General features: G+C 51.2%; 1 protein-coding gene across 4 annotated transcripts in view; it reads right to left on the bottom strand.

Moving 5' to 3' along the window:
* The window catches only part of ESYT3 (extended synaptotagmin 3), a 62,328-nt gene that overhangs the window by 23,209 nt on the left and 19,494 nt on the right, over positions 1-19,625 (bottom strand). For all 4 annotated transcript variants that reach the window (XM_060196508.1, XM_060196516.1, XM_060196503.1 and 1 more), the window contains exons 3-16: positions 19,053-19,187; positions 14,354-14,430; positions 12,815-12,881; positions 11,865-11,954; positions 11,446-11,501; positions 10,997-11,117; positions 10,325-10,495; positions 9,301-9,383; positions 3,634-3,682; positions 3,314-3,403; positions 2,991-3,053; positions 2,834-2,896; positions 2,292-2,360; positions 1,032-1,118 (exon numbers count right to left, since the gene is read on the bottom strand). In XM_060196508.1, the coding sequence (XP_060052491.1) occupies positions 1,032-1,118; positions 2,292-2,360; positions 2,834-2,896; positions 2,991-3,053; positions 3,314-3,403; positions 3,634-3,682; positions 9,301-9,383; positions 10,325-10,495; positions 10,997-11,117; positions 11,446-11,501; positions 11,865-11,954; positions 12,815-12,881; positions 14,354-14,430; positions 19,053-19,187 (1,221 nt within the window). The remainder of the gene's footprint in view (positions 1-1,031; positions 1,119-2,291; positions 2,361-2,833; positions 2,897-2,990; positions 3,054-3,313; positions 3,404-3,633; positions 3,683-9,300; positions 9,384-10,324; positions 10,496-10,996; positions 11,118-11,445; positions 11,502-11,864; positions 11,955-12,814; positions 12,882-14,353; positions 14,431-19,052; positions 19,188-19,625) is intronic.

Raw genomic sequence — 19,625 nt, 5'->3', positions numbered from 1 at the left:
GCACTAGATCCTAGAACATGACAAAATGTGCATTCTATGTCATGAGCTATCTCTCAGCTCTCCAGTTTGTAAAATGAAGTGTAGCCGGGGAGTCAGGCGGTAGTGCAGCGGGTTAAGCGCACATGGCACAAAGCGCAAGGACAGGCATAAGGATCCCGGTTTGAGCCCCTGGCTCCCCACCTGCAGGGGAGCCGCTTCATAGGCGGTGAAGCAGGTCTGCAGGTGTCTATCTTTCTCTCCTCCTCTCTGTCTTCCCCTCCTCTCTCCATTTCTCTCTGTCCTATCCAATAATGATGACATCAATAACAACAATAATAACTACAACAACAATAAAAAGACAACAAGGGGAACAAAAGGGGAAATAAATAAATAAAATTTCTAAAAATTAAAAAAAAGTACAGCCTTGGTTATGGATGTGGTGTAGAATTATGCCTCTTTATTGTCTTCTCAAACACTATTAAATCACTAATAATAAGAAGTGCATTAGGGGGCCAAGAGGTGGCTCACCTGATAGAAAACACACACTTTATCATGTATGAGGACCTGGGTTTGAACCCCAACCACCACATGGGAACATCTGCAAGGGGGAAATATCTTGAGAGGTGGAGCAATGTTGTGATGTCTCTTCTTCTTTGTCTGTCTCTCTCCCTCTCTTACGTTAAGATAATAGGGGTACAGTTCCACACCATTCCCACCACCAGAGTTCTGGATCCCCAATCCTCTCCCCCTCTCTATCTCTTTTTATCTCTTACCCTTTGTTTGAAAGGAAAAAAAAATAAAATGGCTGGTGGGGCTGTGGAGTCATGCAGGCATGAAACCCCACTGAAGTCCTGGTGGCAAGGAGAAAATGAAATTCATGAGTGCCCTGGGTACAGCAAGAGTCACTCAGGCTGGGGGCGTCAAGAGCCCGAGGGTTTGTCCTTCATGTCCTTGGGTACTAGCCGGGGGCTCCTCTCCCAGTCTCAGGGGTGCATACCTTTCCTGACCAGTCATCCCTTGGGCCTGCACCAGCACCCCAACCTCATGCTGACCTCAAGGTGCAGCTGCTCAGATGCTGCATTTTGCACGAAGAAGGAGAAGGCCTGGCTCCATACGGGGTCCTTGCTGCGGGCACAGGTCTGGGGACAGAAGAGGAGAAGGTGCTGCAGGTTCACGGCAGGCCGGCTCTGCACTCAAGATGGGTACTGGGGCTGTTGAACACTAGGCCTGAGTGGTCGAGCTCCATCACTGCAGTCTTTGGAGGGCTCCAGGGTGGCCACCAGGCTCAGAGGTTGAGCGGGCACTGCCAGGCCATTTACCAGGGCAGAGGCATACTGGCTCTAGGGCTGACCCCTGGGATGGGGCTAAGAAACTTGGATGGGTAGGAAGAAGGACACCTGCTTAGTGACATCCCCTGACACATTCTAGGCTGTGCCCTGGAGCAAACCACTATCTGACTCTCAGCTTCTTCAACAGTGAAACTGATTTTCAGAATTAGTTTACTTTTTATCTGATAGGACAGAGAGAAATTGAAAGGAGGGGACATCTGGGCAGTGGTGCACCTGGTTGAATACGCACATTACCATGCACAAGAACTCAGTTTGAGCCCCTGCTCCTCACCTGTAGAGGGGAAGCAGGTCTTCAAGTATCTCTCTATTGCTCTCCCTCTCTGCCTCCCCCTTCCCTCTCACTTGCTCTCTGTCCTGTCAAATAAAATAGAAGGGAAGGGGATAAATAGCCACTGGGAGTGGTGGATCTGTAGTGTTGGTACAGTGCCCCAGCTATAACCTTGGTGGCAATTAAAAAGAGAGAGAGGGAGAGTGAGAGAGAGAAGAAAGAGCATGGGGAGATAGAAAAGGAGACAGAAAGAGAGACACCTGCTCATGAAACTTGCCCCCTGCAGATGGGAACTGTGGGCTTGAACTCAGAGCCTTGTATATATATGATAATGTGTGTACTCAACTGGGTTGCACCACTGTCCAGCCCCCAGCGAAATTATTTTCTTTTGAAGACAAAATTAAATAACAAAGTGCATGGTCCAGGAGGTGGTGCAGTGGCTAGAGTCCTGGATCTAAGAGCATGCGGTCTAGAGTCCAATCCCTGGCATCACATGTGCTGGAGTGATGCTCTGATTCTCTGTCTCTCTTATAAGTAAGTTAATCTATGAACAAATAACAGAAAGCGCCTAGAATGTGTCTTGGCACTGCCTTGGCATCCGATGCTGGGGAGTCCCGTCTTCTCTTGCTTCTCCCTCTGGAAAGAGTCGGACACCCCACTTCCTCTCCCAAAGGCTACATACCAAGCCACCTTACCTTGCTCGTGTGTGTCTTCTTGCCGACAGACAGCTTGACGTAGGAGGAAGGGTCTCTACTGAGCTTATTCTGTGAAGGGGCAAACCCACGGCAATGATGGTGGGCCACCCCTCACCCTTCCTCCCATCACCAGGAGGGGGGACCTGGGCCCAGATGGCCGTCGCCCTTTCAGATAAGCCATATCCTGGGGCAGGCCTGACCCAGGAGGAGGGTCAAGCTAAAGGCAGAAGGCTGAAGCTGGGCCTGGATGAGCACTGTCTACATCCCCCCTGCCCACTCCCATACCACCCCTGGGAGCAGGCACTTACCTTTCTGGGTCTTAGTTACAGACTAGAAATGCTACCATCACAGACAGATGCAGTGGCTGTGGGGGCAGGTCGCCAAGCCCAGAGCCCACCGTGGGCCTGTGAGCAGCAGACCCTCCATCTCCCCATATCACAAGAGAGGAGGGACTCTGGTACTCAGGGAGGGAGTGGAGAGGCAGCCTGTCACACAATCCACCCCCCCACCCCCCACCCATCCACCCTGTCCACCCCACTTACTCTGGCAGAGCGGGGGAGCTTCCTGGCACGGTATTCACCATTCAGGTAGTCAAAAGGGTTTCTCTGAATCCCAGGGAGGAAGGGGAGTGAGTCACATCTAGGCATCTGACAAGGGGTGGGCATGAGGCCCTGTGCCCCTAAGCCAGGCTACACTCACCGGCAGGTTGCAGGCGCTCTCCAGGAAGACGATGAGGATGGCAGAGGACAAGCCACCATGGTCCTGCAGGAGAAACAGCCCCAGGGTCCCCTCAGCCTCAGGAAAAACATGTACCCCAATGGTCATGACAGCATAGGACACACACACACACACACACACACACACACACACACACATACACACACTGCTCAGGAAGAGCTGGCTGGACAATAGGAGCTTTGTCCCTCACCCCCATCACACATGGCCCACATGTTATGGCCCCACATCACAGCAGCAGATACCTCCTCTTTCTGGGAGAGACCCTCCCCCAAAGCAGCACTGACCTCCGTCAGTGCCTCTGGGTTCGAGAGAAGTGAGAGCCATTCAAGTCGCAGGTGCAGCCGCCCGCTGGTTGTGTCATTCAAGGTGAACCACTGTGGGGGGCACAGGGAGCAGGATGGGTATCTCAGGAAGAGGCCAGGGACTGCCACTGACCCCTGAGGCAAATGAGCTCCGGGACTAGGTGGGGTCCAACAGGAGCTTCTAGGAGAAGGTGAGCCTCTCCTGGAAGTGGGTCATGGGTCTGAAGGACTGTGGAGTGGGTTCTGGAGGGGCTGCCCTGCCAAGGCATAGAGTGCAGGATGCCAGCACCAACCCTACCTACCTCATCTACCACTCTGTTGCTCTTGACGTCTGCGAGGCAGATCTGCAGGCTGGAAATTGAAGAGCAGTCAGCTCTGCCAGGCTGCCCATGGGAGCCACACTGCACCCAAGCTAGAGGAAGCACCACTGACCTATCAGCCTCCCTCCCAGGGGCAGCCCGGGAGGCAGGTGGCTCATGTGCCAGTCACACTAGCTATGGATGTCTCAGTGACAATGATGCAGCTGGTATCATTTATTTATTAATATATTTATTAATTGTCACTGGGGTTATAGCTTAGAATTAGTGCTTGCACAGCTCCACTGTTCCTGGTAACTTTTTTAAAAAGTATTTTTATTTATTTATTATTGGATAGAAACAGAGAAGTTGAGAGGAGAGGGGCAGGTAGAGAGGGAGAGAGAGAGTGAGAGAGAGACAAACCTATAGTCCTGATTCACCACTCATGAAGCTTTCCAAATGCAGGTGGGGGGACCAGGGGCTTGAACCTAGGTCCTTGCACACTGTAATGTGAGTGCTTAACCAGGTGTGTCACTGCCTGCCCCCTTTTTTTAGTGAGAGTGAGAGACAGGCACCTGCAGTCATGCTCCACCATTCATGAAACATCACCCCTGCAGGCAGTGGCTGGGAGCTTGAATCTGGGTCTTCATGTATGGTAATGTTTGAGTTTGACTAGGTGAGTGTGGACCCCCCTATTTCCTTTAGACACCTGTGGCACCACCTGCCACAGTCATGGTCACAACCCCAATCCCCCTCCTATATCGAAAATGACCCCAGATGTCCCTCCAGGGATAAGTGCAGTTGGCATCTCCCCTAACCCTGTCTCTTTCTTTGCTTCCCTCTAACTGAAAATACAATGAGGCTCCTCCAATGAGGGGGGGGAATGCAAAATAAGATATCATTTGGCAATGGGCTGTGCTGTAGGCTGTGAGGTCATGCCCCTTTTTCTTAGTTTTGTTTTTACTTAAAAAAAATTTACATGGGGGTTGGGCGGTAGTGCAGCGGGTTAAGCGCACATACTGCAAAGCGCAATGACCAGCATAAGGAACCCAGTTCAAGCCCCCAGCTCCCCACCTGCAGGGAGGTCATTTCACAAGCAGTAAAGCAGGTTTGCGGGTGTCTACCTTTCTCTCTTTCTCTCTGTCTACCCCACCTATCTCCATTTCTCTCTGTCCTATCCAATAACAACAATGTCAATAAGAACAATAATAATAACAACCACAACAACAATAAAGCAAAAACAAAACGGCAACAAGAGGGGGAAAAAAATAGCCTCCGGGAGCAGTAGATTCATGGTGTAGGGTGGCACTGGGCCTCAGCAATAACCCTGGAGGCAAAAAAAAAAAATCATGTTCTGGCTGCCAAGACAGCTCACTTGGGTAGTGCACCTGCTTCACTATGCTCTAGAGGAGGCTTTGGGGCTGTGGTGTTTTTCTCTCCCTTTATCTCTCTTTCTCTGTCTCTGAAAGTGAATTCCAAAAGATAAATTACATGTTCATGGAAACAAACTAAATAACAGAGCCTGGAGAATTGGTTAAGCTTCTTTTTCTCATTTTAATCCTGGCCCTTGGAGTCATGACGAACAACCACACCTGTCACTCTGCTTATAATGATTGTCCTCCTAGAGAGAGAAATGGCATAGGCCTTTCCCAAAAACTCTCCATGTACCAACCTATGATGGACGTTCTCCAGCTTGACACACACAGTGAATGTGTGTGGGGCACATTCACTGTCATTTTAAAACTGCATGATAGAGGCCAGTTTATGGGTCATCAGGGAAAGTTCACAGGTTACCCTGTGTAAGGACCCAAGTTCAAGCTCCCAGCCCCCACCTGCAGGGGGGAAGCTTCAAAAAGGGTGGACCAGTGCTGTAGATACCACTCCTTCTCTTTTCTTTCTTTCTCTCTCTCTTTCTCTCCCTTCTCTTTATCTCTCTGTCTCTGACCCTTAATAAAAAAATAAAACAAATGGTCACTGGGAACAATGGACTGTGCAGGCACCAAGCCCTGACAATAACCTTGTGGTTTGGATATGGGAAGTTTATTACCTGAATCAGTGTTCTCTGAGGCTGGATGTCAGTGTCACCTTCTTTTTCTTTGGTCATTATAGGCCTTTCTTTCTTTCTTTCTTTTTTGCCGCCAGGGTAATTGCTGGGTTCAGAGCCTGCACTATGGAATCCACCACTCCCAGCAACCATCCCTGTTGTTAAAATTCGGACGGCTCCAGCTGGCCGGGCTAGCTTCACGGCGGGTAACAGAGACGCGGAGACAACGGCTGGGCAGGGCAGCTGTAATTCTTTATTCAGGAACAACGATTCATAAACTAAACCAAACTAATCACCAAACAGAACTCTGCTGTCTCTTTGCGGCGGCGCAAGCACTCTCTCTTACTCTGGAACTCAAGAACTCTCCAACTCTGGAACTCTGAAACTCTTCAACTGTGGAACTCTCTCTTACTCTGTAACTCTCAAAAAATCTGGAACTCAGGAACCCTGGAACTCTGGCCGGGTTCCTAGGGGCGGGCGGGCCCGCGAAAACTAACTGGACTGATCTAATTCTCTTGGTGGGGGAGGGCTAGAACAAACCAATGTAAAGCATACGACAATTCCCCCTTTTCTTTTTACTAAATGACTATAGTATCAAGAACCAGTGTACATTGGGTTCTAGTTCTCCCCCGCCAAGAGAATTAGATCAGTCCAGTTAATTTCGTGGGCCCGCTTGGCCCCGCCCCTAGGGACCCTGCCAGAGTTCCAGAGTGACAGAGTTCGGAGAGTTCCAGAGTTCGAGAGTTAGAGAGAGTGCTTGCGAGAGGGGTTCCTGAGTTCCAGAGTAAGAGAGAGTGCTTGCGCCGCCGCAAAGAGACAGCAGAGTTCTGTTTGGTGATTAGTTTGGTTTAGTTTATGAATCGTTGTTCCTGAATAAAGAAATACAGCTTCCCTGCCCAGCCGTGTGTCTGGTCGTCTCTGTTACCCGCCCGTGAAGCTAGCCCGGCCAGCTGGAGCCGTCCGAATTTTAACAACAAATGGCGCCCACGTGGACCTGACCTGCGCATCTCTCAGATAAGTAAAGACAATTTGGCTACCTATGCACTATGGCCTTCTCTTCTGCTTGTGAAGAGATCTCCAAAGGCCTCTGCTCTTTCTTCACGAGACTGTTTTGCTGTTTCTGGAACATTTATCTCTGGACCACTCTGTGGTTTCCACTCGCTCGGGCGAACTCAGAACAGCCAGCGGGAAGAGCCAGCGAGCAGAAGGCGAGGCACAGAGCTGCTGTTTCCACCTGGTTAAACAGCCAGCCAGCCGGCTGCGCCCAGACAACCCCGCGCAGCGCGCCCACAGCCCCGCAGCCCCGCAGCCCACAGGAGGCTGACGCCAGCACACAAGAGCCCCAAGAGCCCCGCAGCCCACAGGAGGCTGATGCCAACATGCTGGAGCCCGATGCCAACACGCTGGAGCCCGATGCCAACACGCAAGAGCCCGAGGCCAGCCCACAGGAGCCGGCTCTCCACCGTGTGGCGCAGGGCACTGGACGCGTGATCCCTCCACGTTGCTCGGCCACTTCGAGTAGGGCAGCAAACATGACAGGGCCATGGGGCAGGGCCGCGGCAGCCTATCATGGCCGCCACCCCTGGGCACCTAGGCCCACGCCTTCTACAAAACTGGCCTGCCTGCCCTCTTGCTATAAATTCTGGAACCATCCCGGGCCTCCCGGAACCCCGGGCTCCCTGCCGAAACTGGGCACACGAGATCTCCAGCTGCCGGTCCGGTCTGAAGGCAGACAAGCTAGAGTACGCAGAGATTTGTACAGAGATCGCAACCTGCAATTCCTAGAAGTAAAGCTGTGCGGGAAGCCACCTCCGGATGGTGAACCCCCCCCCCCAACAACTAAGACAGTACAGATTTAAATTCGTGTTTAAAATGACATGTCTTCGTAACAAAGGTTTCTCTCCTCGTGTATTAATGACCATGTTTATGTGTGTGTTTAAAGTTTGGTAAACAGTAACTTTAAGGCTAAATTCTTACTAGACAAAGTTAAATGAAAAAGGTTTTCAACATAATTCTCATAAAGATAAAATTAACTTACATTTAAAGTCTGAGGTAAAAATTAGTTAACAATCAATATATTTTAACTAAGTTGGTCTAAACAAAAGGTTAAATAGACTTGTTGATATGTAAAACTCTCCACTACCTTCTCTATTAGAAATGGTAGACTGCACAATGGCTATGCTAATTATTCTCATGCCTGAGGTTTCCTCTCCGGCCCACACCTAGGGTGTGTCTCCATCTTGAATGGGTGTAACAAAAGGTTAAAAGACGTTGTTGATATGTAAAAGTCTCAAATTCCTTCTCTATTAGAAACGTTGGATCGTGCAGTAGATATGCTAATAACAAGTTTTGTTTCATAGTAAGTAAATTGCAGCCAGCTGCCTTTGGGACTCTAGACTGTTCCCCGCCCCCATGCAAATGCCCGTCGAAAAAAGTACGCCCCCCAGAGGCAAGAAATGTTTTTTTTAAGCTGATAAAGTTTAGCCCACAGAGGCAGATATGGCCCCCTCAGGCCTTCCCTTGGCAACACGCTGGTTTTTGTTATTTGCTTGCATGTTTCTCCATGTTTGTGCCAGTTTCTTTTTTAAAAATGCCTGTACGATATAGGTTTCTGTTCACCCCACACCCCTGATACTGTAGCCATTTAGTTAAAAGAAAAGGGGGAATTGTTGTATGCTTTACATTGGGTTCTAGTTCTCCCCCGCCAAGAGAATTAGATCAGTCCAGTTAATTTTGTGGGCCCGCTTGGCCCCGCCCCTAGGGACCCCGCCAGAGTTCCAGAGTGACAGAGTTCGGAGAGTTCCAGAGTTCGAGAGTTAGAGAGAGTGCTTGTGAGAGGGGTTCCTGAGTTCCAGAGTAAGAGAGAGTGCTTGCGCCGCCGCAAAGAGACAGCAGAGTTCTGTTTGGTGATTAGTTTGGTTTAGTTTATGAATTGTTGTTCCTGAATAAAGAAATACAGCTTCCCTGCCCAGCCGTTGTCTCCGCGTCTCTGTTACCCGCCCGTGAAGCTAGCCCGCCCGGCAAGAGCGGCCGAATTTTAACAACACATCCCTTTCTTTCTTTTTCCCTTTTTGATAGAGACAGTAAGAAATTGAGATGGGGTGGGGGGCACAAAAAGGGAAAGAGAAAGAGACACACCTGCAGCCCTGCTCCACCACTCATGAAGTTTCACCCTGTAGGTGGGGACCAGGGGCTTGAACCCAGGCCTTTGAGCATGATAACATGTGCCCCGTCACAGATATTTTTGAAGTAGACATTTCAGGTGTGATGATGCTTTTACCAGTGATGCCTGGAAGTGGGACCTCTGGACTGAAGGGCATGTGAGTGTGACACTCCACAGCTGGTTCCCACCTGGCATGTCAGCTCTGTTCCAGAGTGAGCAGCCAGCAACCTTGGGACTGGGCACCAGGCCACCCCTCCAGTACTGCCCTTTGTGTCTTGGGCATGCCACAGGAGTACAGGGACCAGAGCACTTGCTGCATACACCCGTCAGGGGCTGCTGCCTGACCATCACTGTGTCATGGAGCCCCATTAGGATCACGCAGTGCCAAGCAATGGAGCGGGAGTGACTGTGCCAGCAGCCTAGGGAGAGAGGGGAAGTGCCCCAGCCCTGCTTGGCCCCTCCTCACCTGCCCAGGAAGTCATCCCTGTCAGGATCCTCGTCATACAGGTCCACCTCCAAGTCTTGCCCAGGGACTTCATGGACTATGAACTGGAGGGACAAAGTAATGTCTTGACCACAGTGCTCTGAGATGCCATCTCCAGCAGGAACCAAGTCCCAGACCTGCTATTAGCTGCCTGGTGGCCCAGGGTGTGCCTGCCCCTCTTGGAGCATGAAGAAGGCTACCTGCTAGGAGGGGAGCCCACCTCCTGGGGCGGGTGATTAGAGAGGATACAAGAGGTCCACAGACAGTTCAGTGGGCAGGGTGCTTGCACTGCCATGCACAAGGTGAGGTCTCAGCCCTAGCACCCTAGACTAGGTGCTGTGGCACTGGGGGAAGTGCTAGTGCCTGAGGTCTCTCTTTCTGCTTTTTTTTTTTTTTTTTTGCCACCAGACTTATTGCTGGAACTTGGTGCCGGCACAACCCCACCATTCCTGGTGCCCCCTTTTTTCTTATAGAGGGTGAAAGACAGAGACAGAAGAGAAGAGACACCTACAGAGCCACTCCACTGCTCGGGAAACGTTCCCCCTGCAGCAGCCCCAAGCTTGAACCGTCCTTATGCATGGCGAGCCTGCACTGCAGGCCCTCACCTCCCCCATGAGCAGGCACTGACCTTTGGAGGCCAAGAGCATTGAGCAGAACTCTGAGGTTCTCGTCCACTTTGATTGGATTTGCCATATGCTTAAGACATTGGATCAAGCCCAGCCCTTACTGCTCTGGTGCTGTGGCACCTCTCTCTCTCTTTCTCTCTCTCTCTCTCTCTTTCTCTCTCCCCCTCTCTCTCTCTCTAAGAAGTGGGTCAATGACATCATTTACTTGAATTCTGTGCTGATGGAAGGGATGGAGGAACTTGCCGACAAAGGGGCCAAAGCAGCCCAGCCCTCTGGAATCTGGGTGATATGGATGGCAAGGCTTACAAAGAAGCCCTGTGTTTCCCTGTGGGTACAGAAGGGCCGTCCAGCATGGCCCAGAAGGGTACCCCGGACCTCACCTCACACACTTCATTCCAGGTGGGGTTGAGGTTTCTGTAGACAGTCTTGCTCCGGAAGTGCTGCAGGCCGAGGCCCAGGCTGGCGTAGGGGTCCGATTTGCCCCGGATGCCCAGGAAGTGGTCTTTCTGTGCCAGGTTCTCTGCCTCCAGTAGGTGGATTCGAATCACACCCTGGAACATGTTGGGAGCAGGGCTCATGTCTGCCCCCAGCCCTGCCAACCCCCAAGTCCATAGCCTCATAGCCAGAGCCAATGGATGCCACTTCTGGGCCCTTTTACTGTCCCTGGTGACAACACTGGTGATAATCAATCAGTCCAGCCCTGCGGACCTCAGGCACCCAGGTTGGGCAGAGCCAGTGGGCCAAGTATAGGGAAGCCCCAGACCTGCCCCTGAAACATCTCCCATCCTAAAGGGATTGTCCCTCCTTACCAGTATAAGAGGGAACTCACCCCTGAGGGCACATGGGCATCCCCAGCTCCAGTCCAGGTCACTAGGGGGCAGGATCCTGGAAGGAACCAGCCTCACCCTGTCCCCTGTCCATCCCTAGTAGGATATCCCTGGACAGACCTTCCAATCTCCCCAAGGCTCACTCTGCAAAATAGGGGCGCTGTACCTACATGGTGGGGACATAGGCTGACCCCCTGGGCATCACCCCCAGGGCCAAAGACTCACGCAGGGCAGCGGGAAGCGCAGGCGGGTCACGTCCAGCCCCTTCTTCACGGGCACTGTCACACGGTTGGGCAGCACCAGGTGGGCGGCCATGAGGTCCTCCAGCAGGCTGTCTGACACCTCGCTGGGGAAATGGGGTGGCACCCCAGTTGTGCAGGATGGCCATCACCTCCCAGCCTGCCAAGTCTGCCCCAACTCTAAGCAGGATTCAGTGAGATACTCCTGTCTGCAGTGGGGTACCCCCAACCCCACAATTCAGGTGTTCTCCATAGAGGCCTCTTGCCAAATCTGGGAGCTGGTCCTGTGTCTTCTTCTAGGACAGCTGATGGGGACCCCTCTCTGATCACCCCCAGCATATGCCCTGTGAAGGCACACGTGCAAGCTCCAAATACCCACTCCCCCCTTCCCCACCCAGGCTGGGGCCTCATATGGCCCTGTAGCCCCACACTCACTTGATGCCTGGTGCATCCAGCAGGTTGGTGAGGCCTGTCCAGTTGATCTGCAGGTGCTGTGGGCAGAGGGGCCATCAGGCTGGAAGGGACCAGAAGCCCAGGCACATGCCACACTCCATGTGCCTTACACCCACAAGCATGAGAACCCAGCCTGCTGGGGGTGTGTTCGGGGGGGGGGGTCGTTGTAGGGGTGTCCTGCTTAGAGGGCCCCAGTCATGTGGCACTGGGTGGAAGAAGTCTCTTCTAGATCCTTCCCCAGCATGGGCCCTTTAGGGAGCTGGGTACTGAATGCCCGGCTCCCAGGGATCAGATGAGGTATGTGCTGTCCAGGCTGAGGAGAGGTCTGCTGTACAGAATCCAGGGGGCTTGAGTTTGGCCGAGTGGCAGGTGTGACCCACACCACCTGCCCAGGGCCTCACCGGTTTCTGCAAGAAGAACAGGGTCACAGCTCCCACAAAGGGCTTGTCCACCAGGAGAGGCTCCAGGATGACCCGCAGTGTGCCCTGCAACTGGACAGCCGGGTGGAGTGTCAGTGCTCCTCTTCCTGGGGGTCTCAGCCAATGCCACCAACCCTGTCCTCCTGTGTCTCCTCCCCCATGCCTACTCCCCTCATCAGGGTCACACTGGGTTGTGACTGTCACTGTCTTGCCCGATGCCCAGGGTGTCATCAACGCCTTAGCCCTTAGGTTTGAAGCTGAGCTCAGCCCGGGAGGCACCAGAAGTAGCTCCATCTGGGATCCCTGCACGAGGGCCTCCTGTCTCCTGCTCTGCCATGTGCATGTATATGAGTGTGTGTTAGTGGTTCTAAGAGCATGTGAGTGTGTATGTGTGTGTGTGTGTACGCATATGGATATACATGTGAATGTGTGTATGTGTGGGTGTGATTTTGTGTATGTGTGTGAATGTGTGTGCTAGTCTGTGTGAGTGTGTGTGTATGCGAGTGTGAGATGCAGATACGTGTGAGCATGTATGTATACTCACGTGTGAGAGTTAGTTTGTGTATGTGTGTAAGTGTAGGAATGTGTGATTGTGTGTGTAGAGGTCTGTGGGTGTTTGGGAATGTGAGTTGTGAATGAGTTTGTGTGTGAGTGTGAGTGTGTGTCTGTGAATGTAAGCATGAGAGTGTGTATATGTGAGAATGTGTGTGACTGTGTGTGTGTGTGTGTGTGTGTGTGAGTGTGTATGTGAGTATGTGTGTGAGAGGGTATGATGTGCAGAGGAAGCTTTAGAGCCTTGGGACTCAGGCTGGGGTGGGGGCAGTCCAGCCCCATGTCCTGGCTGGTTGCCTTCGCCCCACAGCCCCTTCATCCCTGGCAGCCTCTGTGTTTGGAGACAACTCAGGTGGGCAGGGTCCCAGGGCCACTCTCACCTGGATCCCGCTGACACCAGCCTGTATCTTCTGCAGCTCCACACTGATCTCACAGTCCCCAATGTAGCTGGAATTGGGGGAGAAGAAAGGGGGTGGAGCCACATGGAGACCCAGGAGATTCACCCAAGGCTGGCTCTGCCTGGCTGCACCTCCTTACTGCCCTCCTGGGTTCCCAGCAGACTCACTTAGCCCCAAGGAGCCCAGGCACAGCCCCCCCTCTGCCCATGGCACCCACAGATGCAGAGGGGCTGCTGGTGAAACCACTGCCCAGACCTGCTCAGCCCAGGACCCTGGGGACAATGCAACCCAGTTGCTAACATCTGGCCATTCTCCTAGGCTATGTGGGTGGGTGAGGCTGAGGGTGCAGGTGGGCACAGGGTACTAGGTCTGGGCTTGGAACTCTGACCAGGTGTCCTTGAGGGCTGGACTGGGAGGCCCTGTTGAAGGACTGAAGTCCTCTGAAATGGTGGAGGTGAAGGGGCCAGGAGGCTCCTAGGGGCTGCCTGAGGTGGCCAATATGCTGGCTGTGTGGGCAAGCAGAGGTTCTGAATGTGCTCCAGATAGTCCTCCAAGAGTTCCTAGGAGAGGGCCCTGGCAGTCACAGTGCTGGGCAGAGTACACTTGTTACCATGCACAAGCACCCGGGTTCAAGCCCAGGAGAGCTAATGCCTGCCTTCCTGCTGTGCCTCCTGGCTAAAGTTGAGAGAGAAATTGGAGGTGCTGGAGAGGCACAGCATCATTCTGGATCCCCAGGAGTTGGCCCATTGTCATTTAAGCACAATTCAGAGCCCTCCTCCAGGAAGCGCTTCTTGTTGACTCAAGGACAGCCCATACCTCATCTGAAAGAGCTGCCTTGCCCAGCCCACTGAGCTAGCCCTATGTGTGTGGGCACCCTCTAGTTTCTCTGAGGTGTCCCAGAACTCATCTCTCCCCGCTCTGACAGACTGAGCACAGGCTCCCACACACTGCTGTCTCACATCTGCTCACTCTTGCTCCAGCCTCTCTGCCGGTCTAGCCTAGGCATCCAAGGAGCCCACTGCCTGGGCTTCACACCCCAGCCTGTTTGAGGCTTAGTCTAATGGTGGCAGTCAGGCCTGGCTCCCCTGGCATCTGTCATTCCTTCTGGAAGCCTCCTGCCCCTCCACCACACCTCAAGCAGTGGTCTTGAGTTCCACCTGAAGAAGAACCTGCAATTCAGTGTAAAAACCACTGGAAACCAACCATGGAAACAAAATTAAGCTGACAGTCTGAAAAGCTATGTGGAACCATAAATGATCACAAAAAGCCAAAGCAACCCTGGGAGAAAAGAGGAAAAACAAAACAAAACAAAAAATAAAATGGAGGTATCATGTTCTGTGACCTCAAACTATATTACAAAGCAATGCTTATTAAAACAGTGTGGCACTAGAACAAAACCAGGCACTCAAACCAGTGGAATAGAACCAAGATTCAGGGTGTATAGAAGCCACAACATTACCTGCCTGGCTGTTCTCACTGAACACCCCGTGTTCCCCAAGCCCCACAGACAGGAGAACTCACCAGATCTGCAGGTCCAGGACCACCTTCCTCCGGTTGCGCCTGTCAGTGTGAACCTTGACACCATTGACCCTGGGACACTGGAAAATATGGGGCAGGGCTAGCTCAATAGGGGACAGGAATTGGCTCTGCCCAGCTCTGGATTTTGTCCCTAATAGCCAATGTGACCACCACACCCTGAGAATGAGGAACAGTCCCTGCTGTTGTATGGGGGTGGGGGTTTAGAGGACTCAGGGTGTCTGTTGAAGGACTGAAATCCTCTGAAATCATGAAGGAGAAGGGACCAGGAGGATCCTGGGGGCTGCCTAAGGTAACCAATATGCTGGCTAGGTGGGCAGACAGAGGTTCTGAATGTGCTCTAAATAGTCCTCCAAGAGTTCCCAAGAGAGAGCCCCAGCAGTGGGAAATTTGACATTTCTCATAATGCAATTTTGGAGAAAAATATGCTAGCAACCATAGCAGCAGAAAGGGAATTCTAGTATCTTCCTATGCCTTCCATAGATAGTGATATACACAAACCATCATGGCATGAATAGGCTATCAGGCTGGGGAGATGAAAATGAAGGGAAAGGTGATATTGGAGCTGGTAAATAGTCAATCAACCTTAGGATACAGTTTTGTCAGATTTAAGTGATAGGTGTACTATGTTGGCTTTTTAAATGTATAACTTGTTATGACTCCTCCTCTTCCTCCTCCTTCTCTGCCTCCTCTTCATCCACCTTCTCCTTCTTCTTCCAGAGCACTGCCCAGCTCTGGTAGACGGTGGTGCTGGGGACTGAACCTTGGAGCCTCAGGCATCTAAGTTTTTTTTCTTTTTTTGTGCATCACAATTATGCTATTTTCCTTGTCCTTGCTGTGGTTATTTTCACACATTATTTTAAAAATCTATCTATCTATCTATCTATCTATCTATCTATCTATCTATTTATTTATGAGACAGAGGAAAGGAGAGCGAGAAACAGAACATCACTCTGGCACATTTGATGGCAGGGGTTGAACTCAGACCTCATACTTGAGATCCAATGATTTATGCACTGCATCTTCTCCTGGACTGCTCTCATATTAATTTTTAAGATTTATTTATTCATGAGAGATGGAGAGAGAAAGAACTAGAGCATCACTGGTATATGCAGTGCCGGGGATTGAACTCAAAACCTCATGCTTATGAGTCCAATGGTGTACACATATTGTGCCACTTCTGGGGCTGCTTGCACACTGATTACATGACCATTTTTATTCTAACACTTAAAGAGAGACATAGTGAGAGAACCAGAGCATCACTCTGTCAAACCTGGCCCCAGACCTCATGCTTTCGAGTCCAGCATCCTATCTACTGTGAAGTTTCTGGGCTCTTTACCCCAATTTTACATTTAAAATTCTATATATGTTTTTTTCTCTTGAAGTGAGTCCCTAGAATTGTAGGAGTTTCAGGTCACATGCACCTGCCTCTGTTGTTAAAGGCCTAGAGAATTTGGGGAGGCAGGAAGGACAGCCCAATGACCACCCTCTCTATAGGCCAGGCCATAAGCAGCCTTGCCCTCAAAGAGAAGTGACCACCATTAGAACATCTGCCCTGGCACTCTGGTGGTGGGAATTATATGGAATTGTATCCCTCTTGTCCCGCAATCTTGTTGATCATTATTAAATCACTAAGAAATTTAAAAAGAAGTTGAAAAAAATAAGAAAACACATAGCAGGGGAGTCTGGTGGTAGCGCAGCTGGTTAAGCACATGTGGCGCAAAGCGCAAGCATAAGGATCCCGGTTCAGGCCCCTGGCTCCCCACCTACAGGGAAGTCGCTTCACAGGCGGTGAAGCAGGTCTGCAGGTGTCTATCTTTCTCTCCTCCTCTCTGTCTTCCCCTCCTCTCTCCATTTCTCTCTGTCCTACCCAACAATAATAACTACAACAACAATGAAAAACAAGGGCAACAAAAGGAAATAAATAAATTAAAAAAAAAAAAAAAGAAAACACACAGCAGAACTTGGACTGGGTTTAGTGTCTTGCACCAAAGTAAAAGACTGGGGTGGGGGTGAGGGGTGTTCAGGTCCTGGAACATGATGGCAGAGGAGGACCTAGTGGGGGTTGTATTGTTAGGTACAAAACTGAGTAATGTTACACATGTACAAGCTATTTTACTCTTGACTATACACCACTAATTTCCCAATACAGGAAAAAAATATATCTGCTCTGGGTCATCGAGGGTGGCCTGAACCCAGCTTACACTCAGGAGAGGGATGCTGTCTTTCCCACCACAGTCAAAACCACCCCTAGGACCCCAGGATCAGCCACCTCTAATTCTGCTTCTGCTACCAGCAGCATCCCCTCTCATAGTCATCACTACCAAAAAAAAATTGTCCTGACTGAGCTGGCTTTGCAGGCTCATTGGCTCAAAGGCTGGTGAATATTTTAAAAACCAATTCAGCCAGCACCCACTAGAGGAAGTATGCCCTGATTGCCACAGCTCTGCACACCCATCCATTCCTGAAGGCATACATTCCTCTACCATATGTGTCCACTGCCAAGTCATCTATCAGTCTGGGTCTCTGCCTCCATGACAGGATGGTGACTTCCCTGAAGGTCAGGTCACGACCACACCTGTCTGTTTAGTCAGTCATACAGACAGGAAATAAGAGCTGGAAAGAGGAGCCCAGGGATGCTGAGACTGTCTGGAACTGAGACATGCTGAAGCAGCCTCCCTACCTCCACACACACATACTGAAGGGGCCCTGGGTGGGGAGGATGGGGATAGAGCAGAGCAGAGGCCACAGTACAGGGGCTCTGTGGTAGTGGTAGGGGGATGGGGACAGAGCAGAGCAGAGGCCACACTGGAGGGACTCTGTGGTGGTGGTGGTGGAGTGGGGACAGAACAGAGCAAAGGCCACAGTGCAGGGGCTCTGTGGTGGGCAGATGGGGACAGAGCAGAGCAGAGGCCACAGTGCAGGGTCTCTGGGGTGGTGGGGGGGATGGGGACAGAGCAGAGCAGAATGCACAGTGCAGGGGCTCTGTGGTGGGGGATGGGGACAGAACAGAGCAGAGGTCACAGTGCAGGGGCTCTGTGGTGGGTGGATGGGGACAGAGCAGAGCAGACACCACCTCTACTCACCCTTTGAGACACCTCCCAGCAGTTCTGGTCGAGGCAGCATTTTCACATGATCAAAAAGGGACTCATCACTGAGGCTCTTTGGGGCAGGCAGAGGGAAGTGGAGTTGGGAAGCAGACAGGGAGTCCAGACCTGAACAGGGGCCACTGTTGCTCCTCACAACCCAGCGTGGACCTAGTGGCCAGTCAGAGGAGGATGATACACTCACCACTCCTGCTCCAACCACCTCCCTCTAAAGGAAGGGCCTCCCCAGTAGATGCCCTGAGCCTAGGACCTTTGGCCTGGTTCACGATGCTGCTTAAGAAACACACCCCATGAAATACTTCTCATCTCCTTTGTCTCATCTTAGATGGAGCTTGAAGGAATCAGGTTAAGTGAGACAAGCCAGAAAGAGAAGGATGAATATGGGATGATCTCACTCATAAGTGGAACTTCAGAAACAAGGAAAGGAACACAGAGTATGGGACTGGGTTTGGTGTGTTGCACCAAAGCAAAGCACTCTGGGGAAGGAGAGGGAAGAAGGGATTAAAGCATGTTGGGGCCCCATGCATGATGGTGGTAAAGGGCCTAAACTGGAGTGACAGTGTTCTCTTGACACCTTTCACAGGGACATGAGACATTGTACTTGTGTGTCAACAAGTATACTCCAAACCATTAACCTCCAATAAAATGATTTTAAAAAGAAAAAATAAAAAAGGAAGATGAAGAGGAGGAGGAGAAAAAGGAGGAAAAAGAGTAGAAAGTGGAGGAGGAGGAAGAGAAAGAGGAGGAGGAGGGAAAAGTGGAATTCAGCCAGGAAGATAGTATGTTAGACAGTGGTTATGCAAAAAACTTTTAGGCTTGGGACCAGAAAGGTAGCACAGCGAACTATGAGGTCCTGAGTTCAACCCCCAGCATCACATGCCTGAATGGTGCTCTATTTCTCCCTTTCTCTTTCTAGTAAATAGAGGGGGGGGAATATCATGCCTGAGGTTCTGAGGTTTCAGGTTCAGTCCCAGGCATCAGCACAAGCCAGAGCTGAGCTGGGATGTTATTTTAAAAAAAAAAAAAAAAGGGAAGAGGGAAGCTCATCGATGGGACTACAAACTGAGAGCTGGATAGAGTCACTCTATGTCCCCTGGGAAGGTCTGAGACTGGAGCCATGTAGAGTGACCCTAACAGGACCCTCCCCGAGCCCAGGGAGGTGAGTTCCCAGAGTATTTTATTTTATTTTATTTTATTTTATTTTCTTCAGTAACTTCCTTCCCTTTTTATCTTCCTTTATCCTTCCCAATCCTCTGCCTTGATCTATGTAACTCTTATCTTGGGTACAGCAGATGGAATATTCCATAGGTGAAGGGAAGGCTGTGGGGGGCGGATCTAAAACAAAGTGTTCTTGCTCTGACAGAATACTAATCTTGTGTTACTCTTGTATACTTGGGGGGGGAGGTGGAGTTATTTCCCACTTCCCCCCCCCCTTTTTTTTGTTCTTTTAGAGTAAGGCAGACCCAAAATGGGGAGGGACAGTGGCACTGAGCAGGAGTGTGGTCCGTCGAGAGGTCCAGCAGGTGAGGACACAGAGGAGGCAGGTGCAGCTACCCTCCCTGGCGAGTGGCACTGACCTTTTGCCCAAAACAGAGCTTGGTGAAGGTGAAGGTCCTCAGGTAGCTGCTTTTCTCCCGGATCTTGGGCTCGAGCTTCTCCCGTAACTTGCTCTCCATGATCATGCTCAGGTAGGGCCAGGTCTGTGAGATGATCTGTTGGGACAGGAAGAGCCCTGGCTGGTGGACTGCCGCCCCACAGTGCCCAGTGTCTGCAGCCAGGCTTCAGGCTGAGCAGCTCTCACTCTGCAGGGTCCGTCCATCTGGCCATCTGACCTCACGAACTACAGCATTCTATGGGCAGCAGAACACCTAATCTTGATGCTGTTTCATAAAGCACATACAATAAGCATGTGCTAGGACCCAGGTTTAAACCCTGGGCCCCACCTGCATGGAAGAAGCTACTTGAGCAGTGGAGGGGTGCTGCAGGTATCTCTTTTTCTCTCTCCCTCTCTCTCATCCTAATAAAAGACAAAATAGCTACTCGGGAAGATGGAGTCCTGCAGGCACTGAGTCCCAGTGGCAAAAGGAAGAAAGAAGAGGGGAAGGAAGGGGGAAGGAATGGTGATTCATTAAACCTAGTGTTATAAAGCC

This window comes from Erinaceus europaeus, chromosome 1 (assembly GCF_950295315.1).
Source record: "Erinaceus europaeus chromosome 1, mEriEur2.1, whole genome shotgun sequence".
Taxonomy (NCBI): domain Eukaryota; kingdom Metazoa; phylum Chordata; class Mammalia; order Eulipotyphla; family Erinaceidae; genus Erinaceus; species Erinaceus europaeus.
The sequence above is the reverse complement of the archived record's forward strand: the minus strand, read 5'-3'. Positions and strand labels throughout refer to the sequence as shown.